The sequence below is a fragment of the Acomys russatus genome, chromosome 15 (genome assembly GCF_903995435.1).
Source record: "Acomys russatus chromosome 15, mAcoRus1.1, whole genome shotgun sequence".
In the NCBI taxonomy this organism is placed as follows: domain Eukaryota; kingdom Metazoa; phylum Chordata; class Mammalia; order Rodentia; family Muridae; genus Acomys; species Acomys russatus.
Window position 1 is genome coordinate 54,005,002 of NC_067151.1, and position 13,020 is coordinate 54,018,021.

The 13,020-nt window shown below is 37.5% G+C and overlaps 1 protein-coding gene across 4 annotated transcripts in view; it reads right to left on the minus strand.

The window, feature by feature from the left end:
- The window catches only part of Gria2 (glutamate ionotropic receptor AMPA type subunit 2), a 116,746-nt gene that overhangs the window by 24,347 nt on the left and 79,379 nt on the right, over positions 1–13,020 (minus strand). For all 4 annotated transcript variants that reach the window (XM_051157339.1, XM_051157335.1, XM_051157337.1 and 1 more), the window contains exons 7-10: positions 3,192–3,359; positions 2,758–2,862; positions 1,847–1,957; positions 207–413 (exon numbers count right to left, since the gene is read on the minus strand). In XM_051157339.1, the coding sequence (XP_051013296.1) occupies positions 207–413; positions 1,847–1,957; positions 2,758–2,862; positions 3,192–3,359 (591 nt within the window). The remainder of the gene's footprint in view (positions 1–206; positions 414–1,846; positions 1,958–2,757; positions 2,863–3,191; positions 3,360–13,020) is intronic.

Here is a 13,020-nt window from a genome sequence, read left to right on the forward strand (position 1 = left end):
AATGCAAGTTTCAGTTAATGTTCAAATTTACTTCTTGCTTCTGCCCCAACTTCCAAATTTTTTCCACAGAAACAAAACAATTGTTTGTCTAGAACAACATGGAATGCCAACAGCCTGAGAGATGGGCGTTTTAAAAAGAAGAGTGCCCATTCTGCCAACAATGGTTCAAACTGAGTTACTTTGCCTTTAAAGAGACATATACTTACCCCATACACAAGTTCTCCAACCATACCATTCCAAATTTTGGTGTCTGCATCCCTGGCCCCGTACTTGCCGTCCCCAACAATAGTCAACTTGTACTTGAACCCACAATGTTTGGCAATTTCTGCAGCTAAATCAACACAGTAGCCCTCATAACGCTCATTCCCTTCAAGCATTTCATGATTTTTCTTCATCATAACGTACGGAGATTCCTATAATCAAAGACAGTGTGTTCACTGGTTATCATACTCATTTATTCAAATGCTGTTATTTTTTGAAACTCATAGCTTAGCAATTGTTTGGCATATATAGTCATATAGTAGGTATAAAGATAATGTCATAGATATTGAAAGAAAAATATAAAGGCTTAGTTCTTTTCTACAACAAAGATCCTTAAATCTGTACATTAATGATCATGAAGATGATTTATATCTAATAATATCAGAATAAGATACTAAAAAGCTATTAGAATGGCTGTCTCATCTTATTTGTAATTCTTAAGCATGAGAGAGCGAAACTTTTGCTCAACAGTTACTATATTCAACTTTGGGTCTACCTCACCCTTCTTCAAGCCCAAGAACCAGAGTTCAACCAAGTTCTGTGTTATTGCTCTTCTAAGCACAAAACTTCAAGTAGGAAAAAGCTCCATGCAAGTGATCCCTAAACTGAAATGATCAGTGATTGTGGTCATAGCAACATACTGATTCTACTCCTGAAAGCTTCATGTCTCCCTTCATCTATGAGATAAAATAATGTTTCAAGTATAGTCATATAGACTCTCTATAAGTGCAGGAGAGAGTAAGAGCAATGAAAAGATCCAACAAATCTAATACTTTCCACTTTGGAGTACCATGGAATGTGAAACGAAATGAGATAGTAGCTCCTCTTAATAGCATGATGTGAGTATGACACTCATTAAGACATTCCAGGTGCCGCTAGTGTTTTATCCTAATCTCTTATAAGTGTATCTATATTTTCATCTCATGCTACAGGATAATGAATCCACAGATTTGTAACCTCACCGCAAATTAAAGCAGTGCACAATTATTTTATTTCAAAACTATGTCTCTATATGAATATCCTTTTCTCTCGTTCCCTTGCTCAGCATCGTGTCCTCCTGATCTGCATTTCCCTCCTTCAGTACATATCCTAGATGATCTACATTCAGATACGCTTTGTCTCCTCCATCTTTCACTATTCATGTATTTGGAAGCAGGCTTGTGGGAACCGAAGGATATAAAGGAGATCATCACTACCTTTAAGAAGTCTGTCTTCATTATGAAGAAAGAGAGCGTTATTACATCACAATACCAAATGGAAAGGTGGAGATGAGCCAGAGTTGGGTGAGATTTGAAAGGAAGTGTAAAGAAGAAATGAGACCTTGCTCTGCTGTTCAACTGTGTCAGCAGCAGGGTACCAATTAGCTGCCAAGCTAGACTTCAGCCTCCTAGAGGATGAGAACATTCTGAATACGTCAGCCTAGCCTATGTGTAATCCCTTCCTCATAAGCATGCAGTAAGTGACACACTGATATCTATACAATGAGTTAACATCAGGAACGCTGCCTGCTGTGGTTACTATCCTAAAACATAAGCAGAAACTCTCCAAGAGAATGCTTTGAATAAGGAAAACCTGAGTTAATTACCAGGATTGTGGTGACAACCACAGTTTTATTTTCAAGCCCAGATGTGTCGTTTCCGGAAGGGAGCTCAGTTAGGGTGACAACCATTTTGTCCAGTTCACTCCAGTACCCAATCTGAAAAAGGTTGCAGCTGATAAATGTGGAGAAATGGCCTGCCCACATGTGAAACATTTGATAGTCTTCCAACACGTGCTTACATCCAAACTAACACCCATATTAACCAGAATTCTAAACAACAGCAAAATTTGTACCATCATAAGGAAAATCTAACTGGGATTGAAATTGTAAAAATAATTTTTTAAAATTGGTTTGAATCTTCATTTTTATCATTTATTTACTTTTGTTTAATTGAGACAAGAACTTGTTATGAATTTAGATTGCTTTGTGTAGAACTCAACTCAAATCACAAATCCCTTCCCTCAGCATCTGTAGTTCTGAGACTAATGGCATGCACCAGTGCAATTGGCTCACTTTTCATATTCTTGGATAACTTAGGGGCAGAAGGAAGAATGTGTCCATGAAATATATCCCAAACAATGACATTTTAGCCAGACTACTTTAAGAAAAGATTTTGAGTTATACGGTTTTTAAAAAGGCTAACACATGCTATCGCTGCTATTAATTTCTTCTAAAATTATTACATCTTTAGCAATTGTTTTCTAACTTATATTAAAGTCTTCCTATTAATGTTTTCTAAAAAAATAGTGAAGCAGTTCTGATTACAGGTACTATTTCAGATTATATACCACTATCACTTGCCAAAGATAAATTTACTTGATTTAGAAAGCAACTCTCAAAACCGTATCTGTTTCTAGAAGACATTCGCTGCTACCTACATGCGCGTGCTCTGTGACCCCTGGCCTGAAGATGACGCCCTCACAGGGAGATCACACTTTAAAGCCTTAAACTTTTACCTTCCGGGGCCCATTTGTTTTGAGTTCCATGATATTAATTGTGTAGTTTATCCTTTTTCCATTCTGGTCAAACTTTATATTTCCAGAGAGACCTTCAACTTGAACCTGAAGATGGAATGGGAATAGAGTACAGTTATAATTTTATTAAGTCCAAGACACAAACTGCAAAGATTCTTACACTGACTTAAGAAGAAGGTTATTTTAATGGAGTTTCTGTTTACTCTTACGCCTACCTTTGTGTTCTGAGGGAAAATAAAGCAAACAAACAAACAAACAAAAAAAAAAAACCAAAAAAACAAAAACAAAAAAAACACCATGGCCTGTGTGTTCCACATAAATAAAACAAGGATGGCTTATTTGGTTTGGCAGTGAAAACAAAAGCCACCTTAAAAGACTGTGTGTAGTCCCATTAGCACTCATTCTGTGAAACTGACCTGTTTGAGGGCCCTTTCTATTTCTACACCTTGTCCCCAAGGCACAGCTGGGTTGGCCAAGCAATCGCCCGCATTTCCTCTTCGGGAGATTTCAATCCTCTGCTTCCGAAGGTTTCGGAATGCTTCTGTCATCACTTGGACAGCATCGTAGGTCAGGGCTGATGTATACTAAAAGGAACCGCACATTTTATAAGGATGGGAGAAAATTTGGAGCTTGGCTGCACACATGCCTCGTCTACTCTGCAACACCAGTCATCTAGGCTGTTCTTGCCTACCATGCAACACAGATACCAGACAAAAAGGTCCACGAAGGTCAACACAAGTCCTCTTGGACAAGTCCAAGAATCAGTGGACAGTGGGGTTAGAAGCATGCCTAATAGCTTAGTGTCTTAGCTATTTTAACTGCAACGTTATTACTTTTTTGAGATCAGTTTCTCATTGAACCGGTGCTTTATGGCCAGCTGTGATGACATATAAACTTTCAAAATAATAATAAACATATCCTTGATGTCCAGTAAGAAATTCATTAGATAAAATGGGCAAAAAAAAAAAAAATGAATTTTTGGACCCTGAATCTCCAATTCAACCTTGGTGGTACTAACATATACATTCGAGTGGTGCTTGACAATTTGTTTACATTCTCCTGGGTATTTCTAGGGGTGTTAAGGAAGAAACAAGCTCCACCCGCCATCACTCCTCAGCTATTTTTAATGCTTTAACAATCTATGAGAATGCTAGCTCAAGGTTATTATGGCTCAACAGGCATTACTGGGCATGCTTGTTTCCGTCATCTGTCCAAGGCTCTACCGTTGCTAGTGACCAGCTACACTTCAATAATAAAGATGTACTGAATGTTAGTGCGCATTTTCTAGTGTAAAAACACCAACAAGTGGAGTACAGCTGGAGAAAATGCAATGCCATGACTTGTGACATTGTAACACTAAATTCCTAATCTAAGTCCAAAATGGTGTGCAGTACTCCTGAGCAGTCTTAGTCACCCCATGCTTCTCCTCCCACTGGGACTCAGCTCCTTTTCTAAATACCATATAGCCTCCATCTGCTTCATTTTGCTAAACTCCTTCTGAAGATAGCAAGAGGTCCCCAAGTAAATGTTGGTTTTTTGTCACCTGGTGAAAAGCCTGAGACCCCTGCAATTCCTTTGCCCTCCTGAGCTGGCAGAAGAGAACTGGCCCATTTCCTCCAATGCCCCCCCACCCCCGCCTACAGTTCTTGCCTCTGGTTTCCCTAAACACATTTGTTTCTGGAGCCATGCATGCAATATGCCTCATCAGCTCAGGGTCGCTTGCTTTCTCTACTAAATCATCCTTAGAAGACCTTCAACTTCATTCTTTCGTTCTTTCTTTTTTTCTTTTTGTTTTGTTTTGTTTCGTTTCGTTTTGTTGTTTTGTTTTTTGTTTTTTCGAGACGAGTTTCTCTGTGTAGCCTTGGCAGTCCTAGACTCACTTTGTAGACCAGGCTGGCCTTGAATTCACAGTGATCCGCCTGCCTCTGCCTCCCGAGTGCTAGGATTAAAGGCGTGTGCCAGCACCCCCGATTCAATTTCTTTCTTATCTCCTACCACACTTATAAAGAGAAATAAGAGAAGACTGCAGGAGAAAACAAAGACAAGAGGAAGCAGGAATATGCTTTGTACCAGTATATCTTTCCAGTCCCTATCCCAGTTTGTCTATTTCTTTCTTAGGCAAATACTTTGAAAGGAACTTCTGAATCTGTCTCTCTCTATCAATCTTCTTTGCTTTCACTAAGGGATATTCTTTTCTTTTTTTTAATTTTATTAATTTATTTTGTTACATCTCAATGTTTATCCCATCCCTTGTATCCTCCCATTCCTCCCCCCCCCCATTTTCCCGTTATTCCCCTCCCCTATGACTGTTCCTGAGGGGGATTACCTCCCCCTGTATACTCTCATAGGGTATCAAGTCTCTTCTTGGCTACCAGCTGTTCTTCCTCTGAGTGCCACCAGGTCTCCCCCTCCAGGGGACATGGTCAAATGTGAGGCACCAGAGTACGTGAGAAAGTCATATCACACTCTCCACTCAACTGTGAAATTTGTGGATAAATGGATTGAGCTAGAAATGATCATAATGAGTGAGTTAACCCAGAAGCAGAAAGAATCAAATGGTATATACTCACTTATATCTGCATACTAGCCCAAGGGGCATGTCCCACGAAAGCCTTCACTTACCAGGAAACTGGGACAGAGGGGAGGGCATCCTATTGGGACTCTAAATGAGAGACGCATGGGAGAATAGCAAAATAAAAGGATACAGAGGGTCCTAGAAATCTACAAGGGATATTCTTTGGCTCGTGGATTCATAAACTGTTAAATGTGGCTTCCTCGGTGCTGCCTTCCTTACACAGCTATCCCTCAGCTCCTCCCCTGCTTCCCTTATTGATTGGATTTTCCAGCATGTGATCATGCTATGTGAAATTTCTTCATTGTAACCTTTAACTATCCTCCCCACTAGAATAAGCATGCCAGGGAAGCACAGCTCTAGTCTGTTAGCACTGAAGTCTTATAGACTACAATAGGGTTTGATATATTGAAAAGATTATAAGGGAAGAAGAAAGAATCAAGAATGAAAGAAGGAAGGGAGGAAGGAAGGAAGGAAAAAAAGGAAAAAGGGAAAGTAGGCCAGAGGTCATATATAGACCATGACTTTCCAAAGACTCATTTTCTCCTAGACCAGTGCAAGCACATATAAAGCAGACTTTCGTAATATGTAACACTTTAAGTTGGTCTTTGTAGCACTGGTGAACAGAGGTCTGTTTTCTTTCTTTTAATATGAGTTTTTTTATAAACAGGCAAATAAGAAGATTATGTGGTATCATTTATCTTCATGCAGTCTACAATTCTATGTCTAATTTTATGATAAAACGGTAGGGGAAAGTTCTTAATTTTTTAATTTATTCGTGGATTCTTTTAGTCAAAAGACTGTCAAAAATACGAGTGAATATTTTCATAAAAAATTTTCAGAGGAAGAAAACTGGGCATGAGGGTGTATGAAGTATATTATTATATTATATTATATTATATTATATATAATGCTATATTATTATATCTGTGTGCTGTAACTCCATTAATACATGCTTTATTTGTAAACCTTCACAGGTGTTGGTTTTGGTGGTACTATTTGGTGTTTTTGGAGTTGGTTTTTGGAACAGAGCCCAGGCTGATCATGAACTTTTAATTCTGCTGTTTCAGTTTTCCAAATACTTACATTTCAAGAATTAATTTTTTTACTATATTAAGCTTCTAGTTACTTTATAAAATTTCTCTTCAAATGTTAGTCATCAAAATGTCTATCATGATGTAATGTCACATCAGGTCATATGTGAAATTTTCACTTCCTGCATTTTCTGAGGAATGTACAAATCTTTCCTAGATAGAGATCTACATTCTCCAGAATGCATATACTAGGTATTTCCTGAATGCAGTTCTATACAGTCATCTGAATACAGATTATGTGTATATATGTGTGAGTGTGTGTATGTGTGCGTGTGTTTCCTAAATCACTATATTTCAGTTATTCAAGTTAACTCAAGCTCAACAGATTTAAATAAACTCATCTAATTTTTGCAAAACCTGTAACCTTAACCTATAAACGTATATGCTAAACATTAGACAAAATACAGAGCCACCAAAGCAAACTATATTATTTGATCTAAAATGGAATTTGTGTAACATATCCCCATAAAACATTATGATGTACAAAGCATTTTTTATAGACAATAATAAATTGACATTGGATTGTTTGCATTATGCAACGAGTAGAAGAAACTTAAATTCCCATCAATAATAGAATATGTTAGGGCTGGGTCAATGGCCAGTGGCAGAGCATCTGCTTGCTATGTGCACAAATAATGCTCATGATGAGGAAAAGGGCAAGATGCAATGTTACAACTAAGTTTTACATTCTAGTCAAAGAGCACAGTATAACAAGTCCATAACCTTTAAAAGTGGAAGGAGGAGCTAATAGAATGGAAATGCAGTCAAGTATTATACCCTCACAATGTCTTGAAACATTCATGTGTCATTTTAAAAAGCTGTATTATATTCCTATTGAAAATAATGTTGATTCAAGACAAGATTTGCTGACGCCAATAAGAAAGGCAGTGGCAGGTTTTGCCTACTTCGCTCTGTGTCTGTTTTGATTATCACAGAGCAAAAGCACTGATTAATATTCTTTCGGCAGCATATTCAGTTCACTGCCAAGTTAACTCTTAACGTTAATGCCTAGGTCTCTGACTAGGTAATGGACCTTAAATTGAGTAAGTTGGATATTAAGAAAATATTGCAATTTGCATTAAAATTATAATGGCTAAAAGCCAAGATCTTCATTAAGTTAGCTTGCTTTCATTATAGGGAGAAGGCCATGAAGCCACCTACTAACTGTTCTAGAGGACCATAAATGCCTGCAAACTACATTAGAAGTAGGATTAGGCTGAACTAAAAGCATTCCAAGCTGAGCGTGCTCGCAGGGGCAAATGTTCCCTCAACTTTTCTCAAATGCTCAAACATACGCGCGCGTTAAGCTTATTATCTTTTTAAATTAAAATTCACAGTCAGAAGCCCAGTTCTGAGCTCGGAGACAGTCAGCCGTCTGCGATTGCAGAGTCTTATAGCTTCGTTCCTGCAATTGTGGTTCATTTATTTTCCTAAACAAGTGTGCTCACGATGTGGACTGGAGAGTTAAATGTTTCCGTTTGATTCTACCACTTGCTCAAGTAGACATAAATTAATTTGAAGGGAACACGATGCCGGTGTAACTATCTTCCATCTCGGGAAATAACTGCTCCATCTTTGCCCTGATGTTGGCATGCTGTGTACTCTCACAGGTGAGTTGGGAATTTATCCTTCCCTGGGGGCGCCACTGGGTTTAGTGCCCCCCACCGGGCAAGCATCACCACACTAGCACAAGAAATCCAGGAAATGGTTTTCATGGTCCTTCCAAATGTTTGCTTTATTTCATTTTAAGTGCATATTTATTGAGACTTATTTTTCCAAAGGTAAAATGAAATATGCATTTAAAGTGTTTATTATGTCCAATAATATGCAAATCACACAGTAATACAGTGGTGTAATCACTGATACCAGGAGATGCTATTCTGAACGCCTGAAAAGGCAGCAGGGAGGGAAAACTTTGTCTTCATCTCATCCTCTACGTAAGGATGTAAAAAAGCAGAAGCCAGGACTACAATCTTTTGTTGATTATCATAGAGTGCCATGTTTTCTTATATGTTATCTAAATCTTGAAAACATAGGAAATGATATTTAAAACAAGAATATCAAACTTTATTCATTACTAAAATGTTTCCTAAAATCCTAGATAGTGCCACGTTTTCTATTTGTTCTGAAACTTGAAATTATTTGACTATAGTTTAGAATGCACAGAACTTGTCAGAAAGCAGGCCTACATTCAGATGGCTGCTTGCTTCTCTGTTATTTTTTGGTGGTGCTAAAGAGCTGCTGGTGGTGCTTCTTAGCAAAACAAAAACGATATCTGCCCTGTGTAGACAGATACTGAACAGCTCAGGGAAGAAAGAAAGTCCCCGGTCACTTCATTCTCTATATGGTTTGTGACCTGGTAGTTATAATAATAAACAAAACAACAACAAACCCTAAAAGCTACAAATAGTTTTTATTGTGATCTGATAGTTATAAAAAGTCCAAAGCTACACATTCTGATTTTATAGGTGAAGATTCCAGGTCAAAAAATTTTAATTTACACATAGTTCCAAAATTTTGCTACAAGGGAGGAATTTGAAGGCAGCTCTCAGTCACTCAGGGATAATGACTTGATTTTCTAGTTTGCTTAGGCCAGCTGTTCTCAACCTGTGGGTTATGAGCCCTTCGGAGGTAGAGCCCTCCCTTCACAGGCTATACCCAAGACCCTCGGAAAACACAGATATTTATATTACGATTCATAATAGCAACAAAGTCACAGTTATGAAACAGCAACAAAAATAATTTTACTGTTCGGGGTCACTACAACATGAGGAACTTTATTAAAGGGTCACAGCATTAGGAAGGTTGAGAGCCATTGGCCTAGATTGTCACTCTGTAAAACAGGAAGTCTTAAATTCTGAGAAGCTACACCATGACCTTTACCTCTTCGCTTGGTAAATATGAGTAAGTGGATAGATAGGAAATAAAGATTAGGCAAATTGTAAAACACGCTAAAGGTCTAAGTTATTGACCAGCAATCGGTTTCAATTACTATCAATCTTGTTGTGAAGCAAAGGTATTTTCACTTGCTTTGAAAATCACTACCTGTTTCACAAAAGCAGAATTCTGTAGAACAACCAGTGCAGAAAATAGGTCACCCATACAGTAAACAGCATAGACTAAGACATATGAGTGATAATTCTGACCTGCTCAAAACTGCCAGACAGTTAAACAGTCTTTAGCAATACCCTACTTTCTGTAAAAATCATGTTTTGCATGACATATTTCAGGTAAGAGAGCACAAGTTATTTAGTTAAACTAAATTTCTATATACTTAACAATATAATATTATGATTTATTTTGCTTTACAAAATAATTATCAACAGGGCCAAATTGGTGGGCTCTTAGGAAGTTAAGTACATTTATTGGAAATCTTAGGAAGTCTTTTATTTTAATTCCTCTCAAATAGAGACCAGAGGAAAAAAGAACAGCAGGACAAAGTGCGTTCTGAGACTAAAATTATTCACTTATCTTAATTTCAAATTCACCAACTGTCCACCCCCTGGAAGAGCTGTCTGTGATAAGGTCATCTTTAATGTACTGTAAAGCATCTTGAACATGTGCCCTTTGGAACTGCACCACATAGAGGCATGAAACCTTCATGGAACTCCCCCTCTTTGGCAATCCCGCCAGCAAGTCAGTTCCCAAGAGGGAAAGGGGAGCTCAGAGGAAAGAAACTGAATTGGCATCTTTTATTATTTTTTCATGATAACAAAACAATCTCATTGACTATGAAGAAAGTGTGCTATTTTCAAAGGAACACTCATTTATGCAGGTATATGCTTAAATATCAAGATTGACTGCGATTTCAATGCAAAATCTTACTTAAGGAGCAAGCATCTCACATTCTGACCCTTGGAATTGCATACTTACAGATTCGAAACTCTCACCTAAAGCTAAGTAGACAAACTGATATGGAACACAAAGATTCTTTTAAAGGACTGTCTCCTTCGATTCAGCCACAGTGAGGACCTGTCAATCTCTCTCCTCAGTCCCCTGCTGCCTCTGTGAACAGCTCCCTAGAGTTAACAACTGGCAAGTACGCAGACAGTCTAGGGCATAGACTCTCAACCTGTGGGTTGTAATTCTTAGGCCGTATATGAGACATCATGCACAGCACATATTTTCACTATGATTCATAACAGTAGGAAAATTACAGTTAGGAAGTAGCATCGACATGATTTTAATGGTTGGGGTTGCCACAGCATGAGAAAGTGTATTAAAGGGTTGCAGCATTAGGGAAGTTGAGAATCACTGTGCTAGGGTGATTCTGGCTTCAATTTCTACACTCGGTGATCAAAGATGTCTACCCACCAACAACTGGGTCATGGAGAGATCATGGGTGAAATCAGAGAGTCAGCTAAAATTAGAAATATCAGTGTAGCTTTTACGAAAGGCCCAATTTGGCTTTTTCAGAATTGTTGCAAAGAATTTTCAAAGAAATCTTGCTGACCTACAAGTGTTCTTTGCAGGAAGAAATGAGTAAACACAGCTAGCTGAGTACAGATGTCCTTCATTATAATTAGTAATATGAATAATTCATCTATATAGCACAATATAAATTTCTTTGCACATACTTTTTTTCAGGATACATAATTTTAGCAACATCAGTCTTGTAAGTATATGGTATTAATTTATATATGTCTTTTTAACTACAAAGTACAAGGGTTGAAATGCAACAAGCTTTGAGGTGAGGTAACTTGCTTCAATATTTGCAGTAGTAAATGCTGTGACTTAGCTGTGTCTGTAGTCACTTTAAATACTCAAAAAAAAAAAACCCAGAATTAATTATATTAGGCCACCAGGCTACTATTTAATACATGATAATTGGCAGACTGAAAAAGATTATACTATTTTCAGGCAGGCCTAACAATTCTCTTTGGGCAGCAATTAAGAGTTTGAGAATGTGTGTTAAGTCTATTCCTGAGTAAAATGAGATTCTTGTGGGAAAGCCATTATTTAAAGAGCCATACAAATGTTGGTCCCCAATGGTACTTGAGTTCCTTACTGGCTCAGGACATCTAAGACACAGAGTGTGGCAAAGGTTACTACATGAAAATGAGGCATAGATAGACATGCCTCGCAAGATGGAGACACTGAAAACAAAATTAGTGATGGGACATTACCAAGAACTGAAGTCACATGTAAGTGGCACACTGTGAGAAATTCCTATCATTATCAAGAAGATGGCTTTGGTGTATATGCCAAGTGTAAAAACTTACCAGAGCATTTGGAGCAAAATCACGGCAAACTCTAACTCCAGTTTAAAGAGAGCACAAAAATAGAAGGCATGGGAGACAGAGGAAGCAGGGGATCATTTCTCATGATGGCCCCATAACAGGGCAGACAGTGGGGTGGTGTTAGGGTTTGAGTTGACTGCAGAGGACAAGACAAGGCATGGTGAGAAGTGAAAGACAATGAGTAGATTTGCTGCATGTTGGATGTGAGCTCTGAGAGAAAGGTAGGTGCTCTTATTTTCAAATATTTGGTCTAACAGGGAAATAAAGGTAGGGGTTGCCATCATATGTTGTGGGAAAGACAATGTAAATAGGAGTTTTCAGAGTTTGAAGAGGATATAAGCGTCAAGAGGAAAATCAAACGTTGATGTTGATAAGGAATAATAAAGAGTTAAGTTTGCAAAGTCAATAGTGCCATGCCTGCCAAAGCCACAAAGTTCTTATTGGTTTCTGATGTAAAAGTCATCAATATTTTGTGTTTTCTCCCACACAGAAAAGTGCCTACTATAGAGTAGAGAGTCAACGCATATGTTTTGATCAGAGGAATGAATGCACGGATGTTGGTGAAAGTCATTAGACCATGAGTGAGAATCAGATTTAATGTCACAATGCTGTGACTCCAGGTATTTTTAATTATATAAGCAGTAAGAAATTTAAACATTGCTGTTTGTTTGATCTTTATGAAAATATGGAAGATATTAAATTAAGGGTTTACATGTACAATTGAGTATATTTAAATTAGGAAACTGGGAAATCTTTATTAAATTCTAGGAATATATCCTTTGAAACATTTATTTCTCCTTTCTGTAACCTGATATAATTTCTAAAGCCTAGACATGGAAAGAATTTGATTTTTATGAACTGGAATTTTACAGATTTTCATACCTACAGCTCCTATTCTATGATTCTTACAATTTTTATTATGGAGTACTAAAGTGTGGTTTTAGTCAACAGTATATCTGCTACAATCAACAAAGCATCCCCCATACACCAACATGAAAGAAAATCACCTCAGTAGATAGAAATCTTACTAGAGAATTTTTCTACCCTTCCTTTAAGCAAAAACGCACCAAGAATACACTTTTTATTTAAACACGTATAGAGCTCCTTCTTACTTATACCTATAAAAGTGGAAAATAACTATAAAAGTATTTGTTTTCTCATATCAATGTTTTTATCTTCATGGTTATAATTTTCAAGTTCAACTATACTCTAAAAGTATGCAGTAAAACTCTAGAAATAAGTAATCTTCAAATTGCATACTGTTCTGATACTCAGGGCATGGTTTCATGTTATTCCACTCAGTCCTGCACAGCATATGGCTCATCTTTGTTCAGTGTAT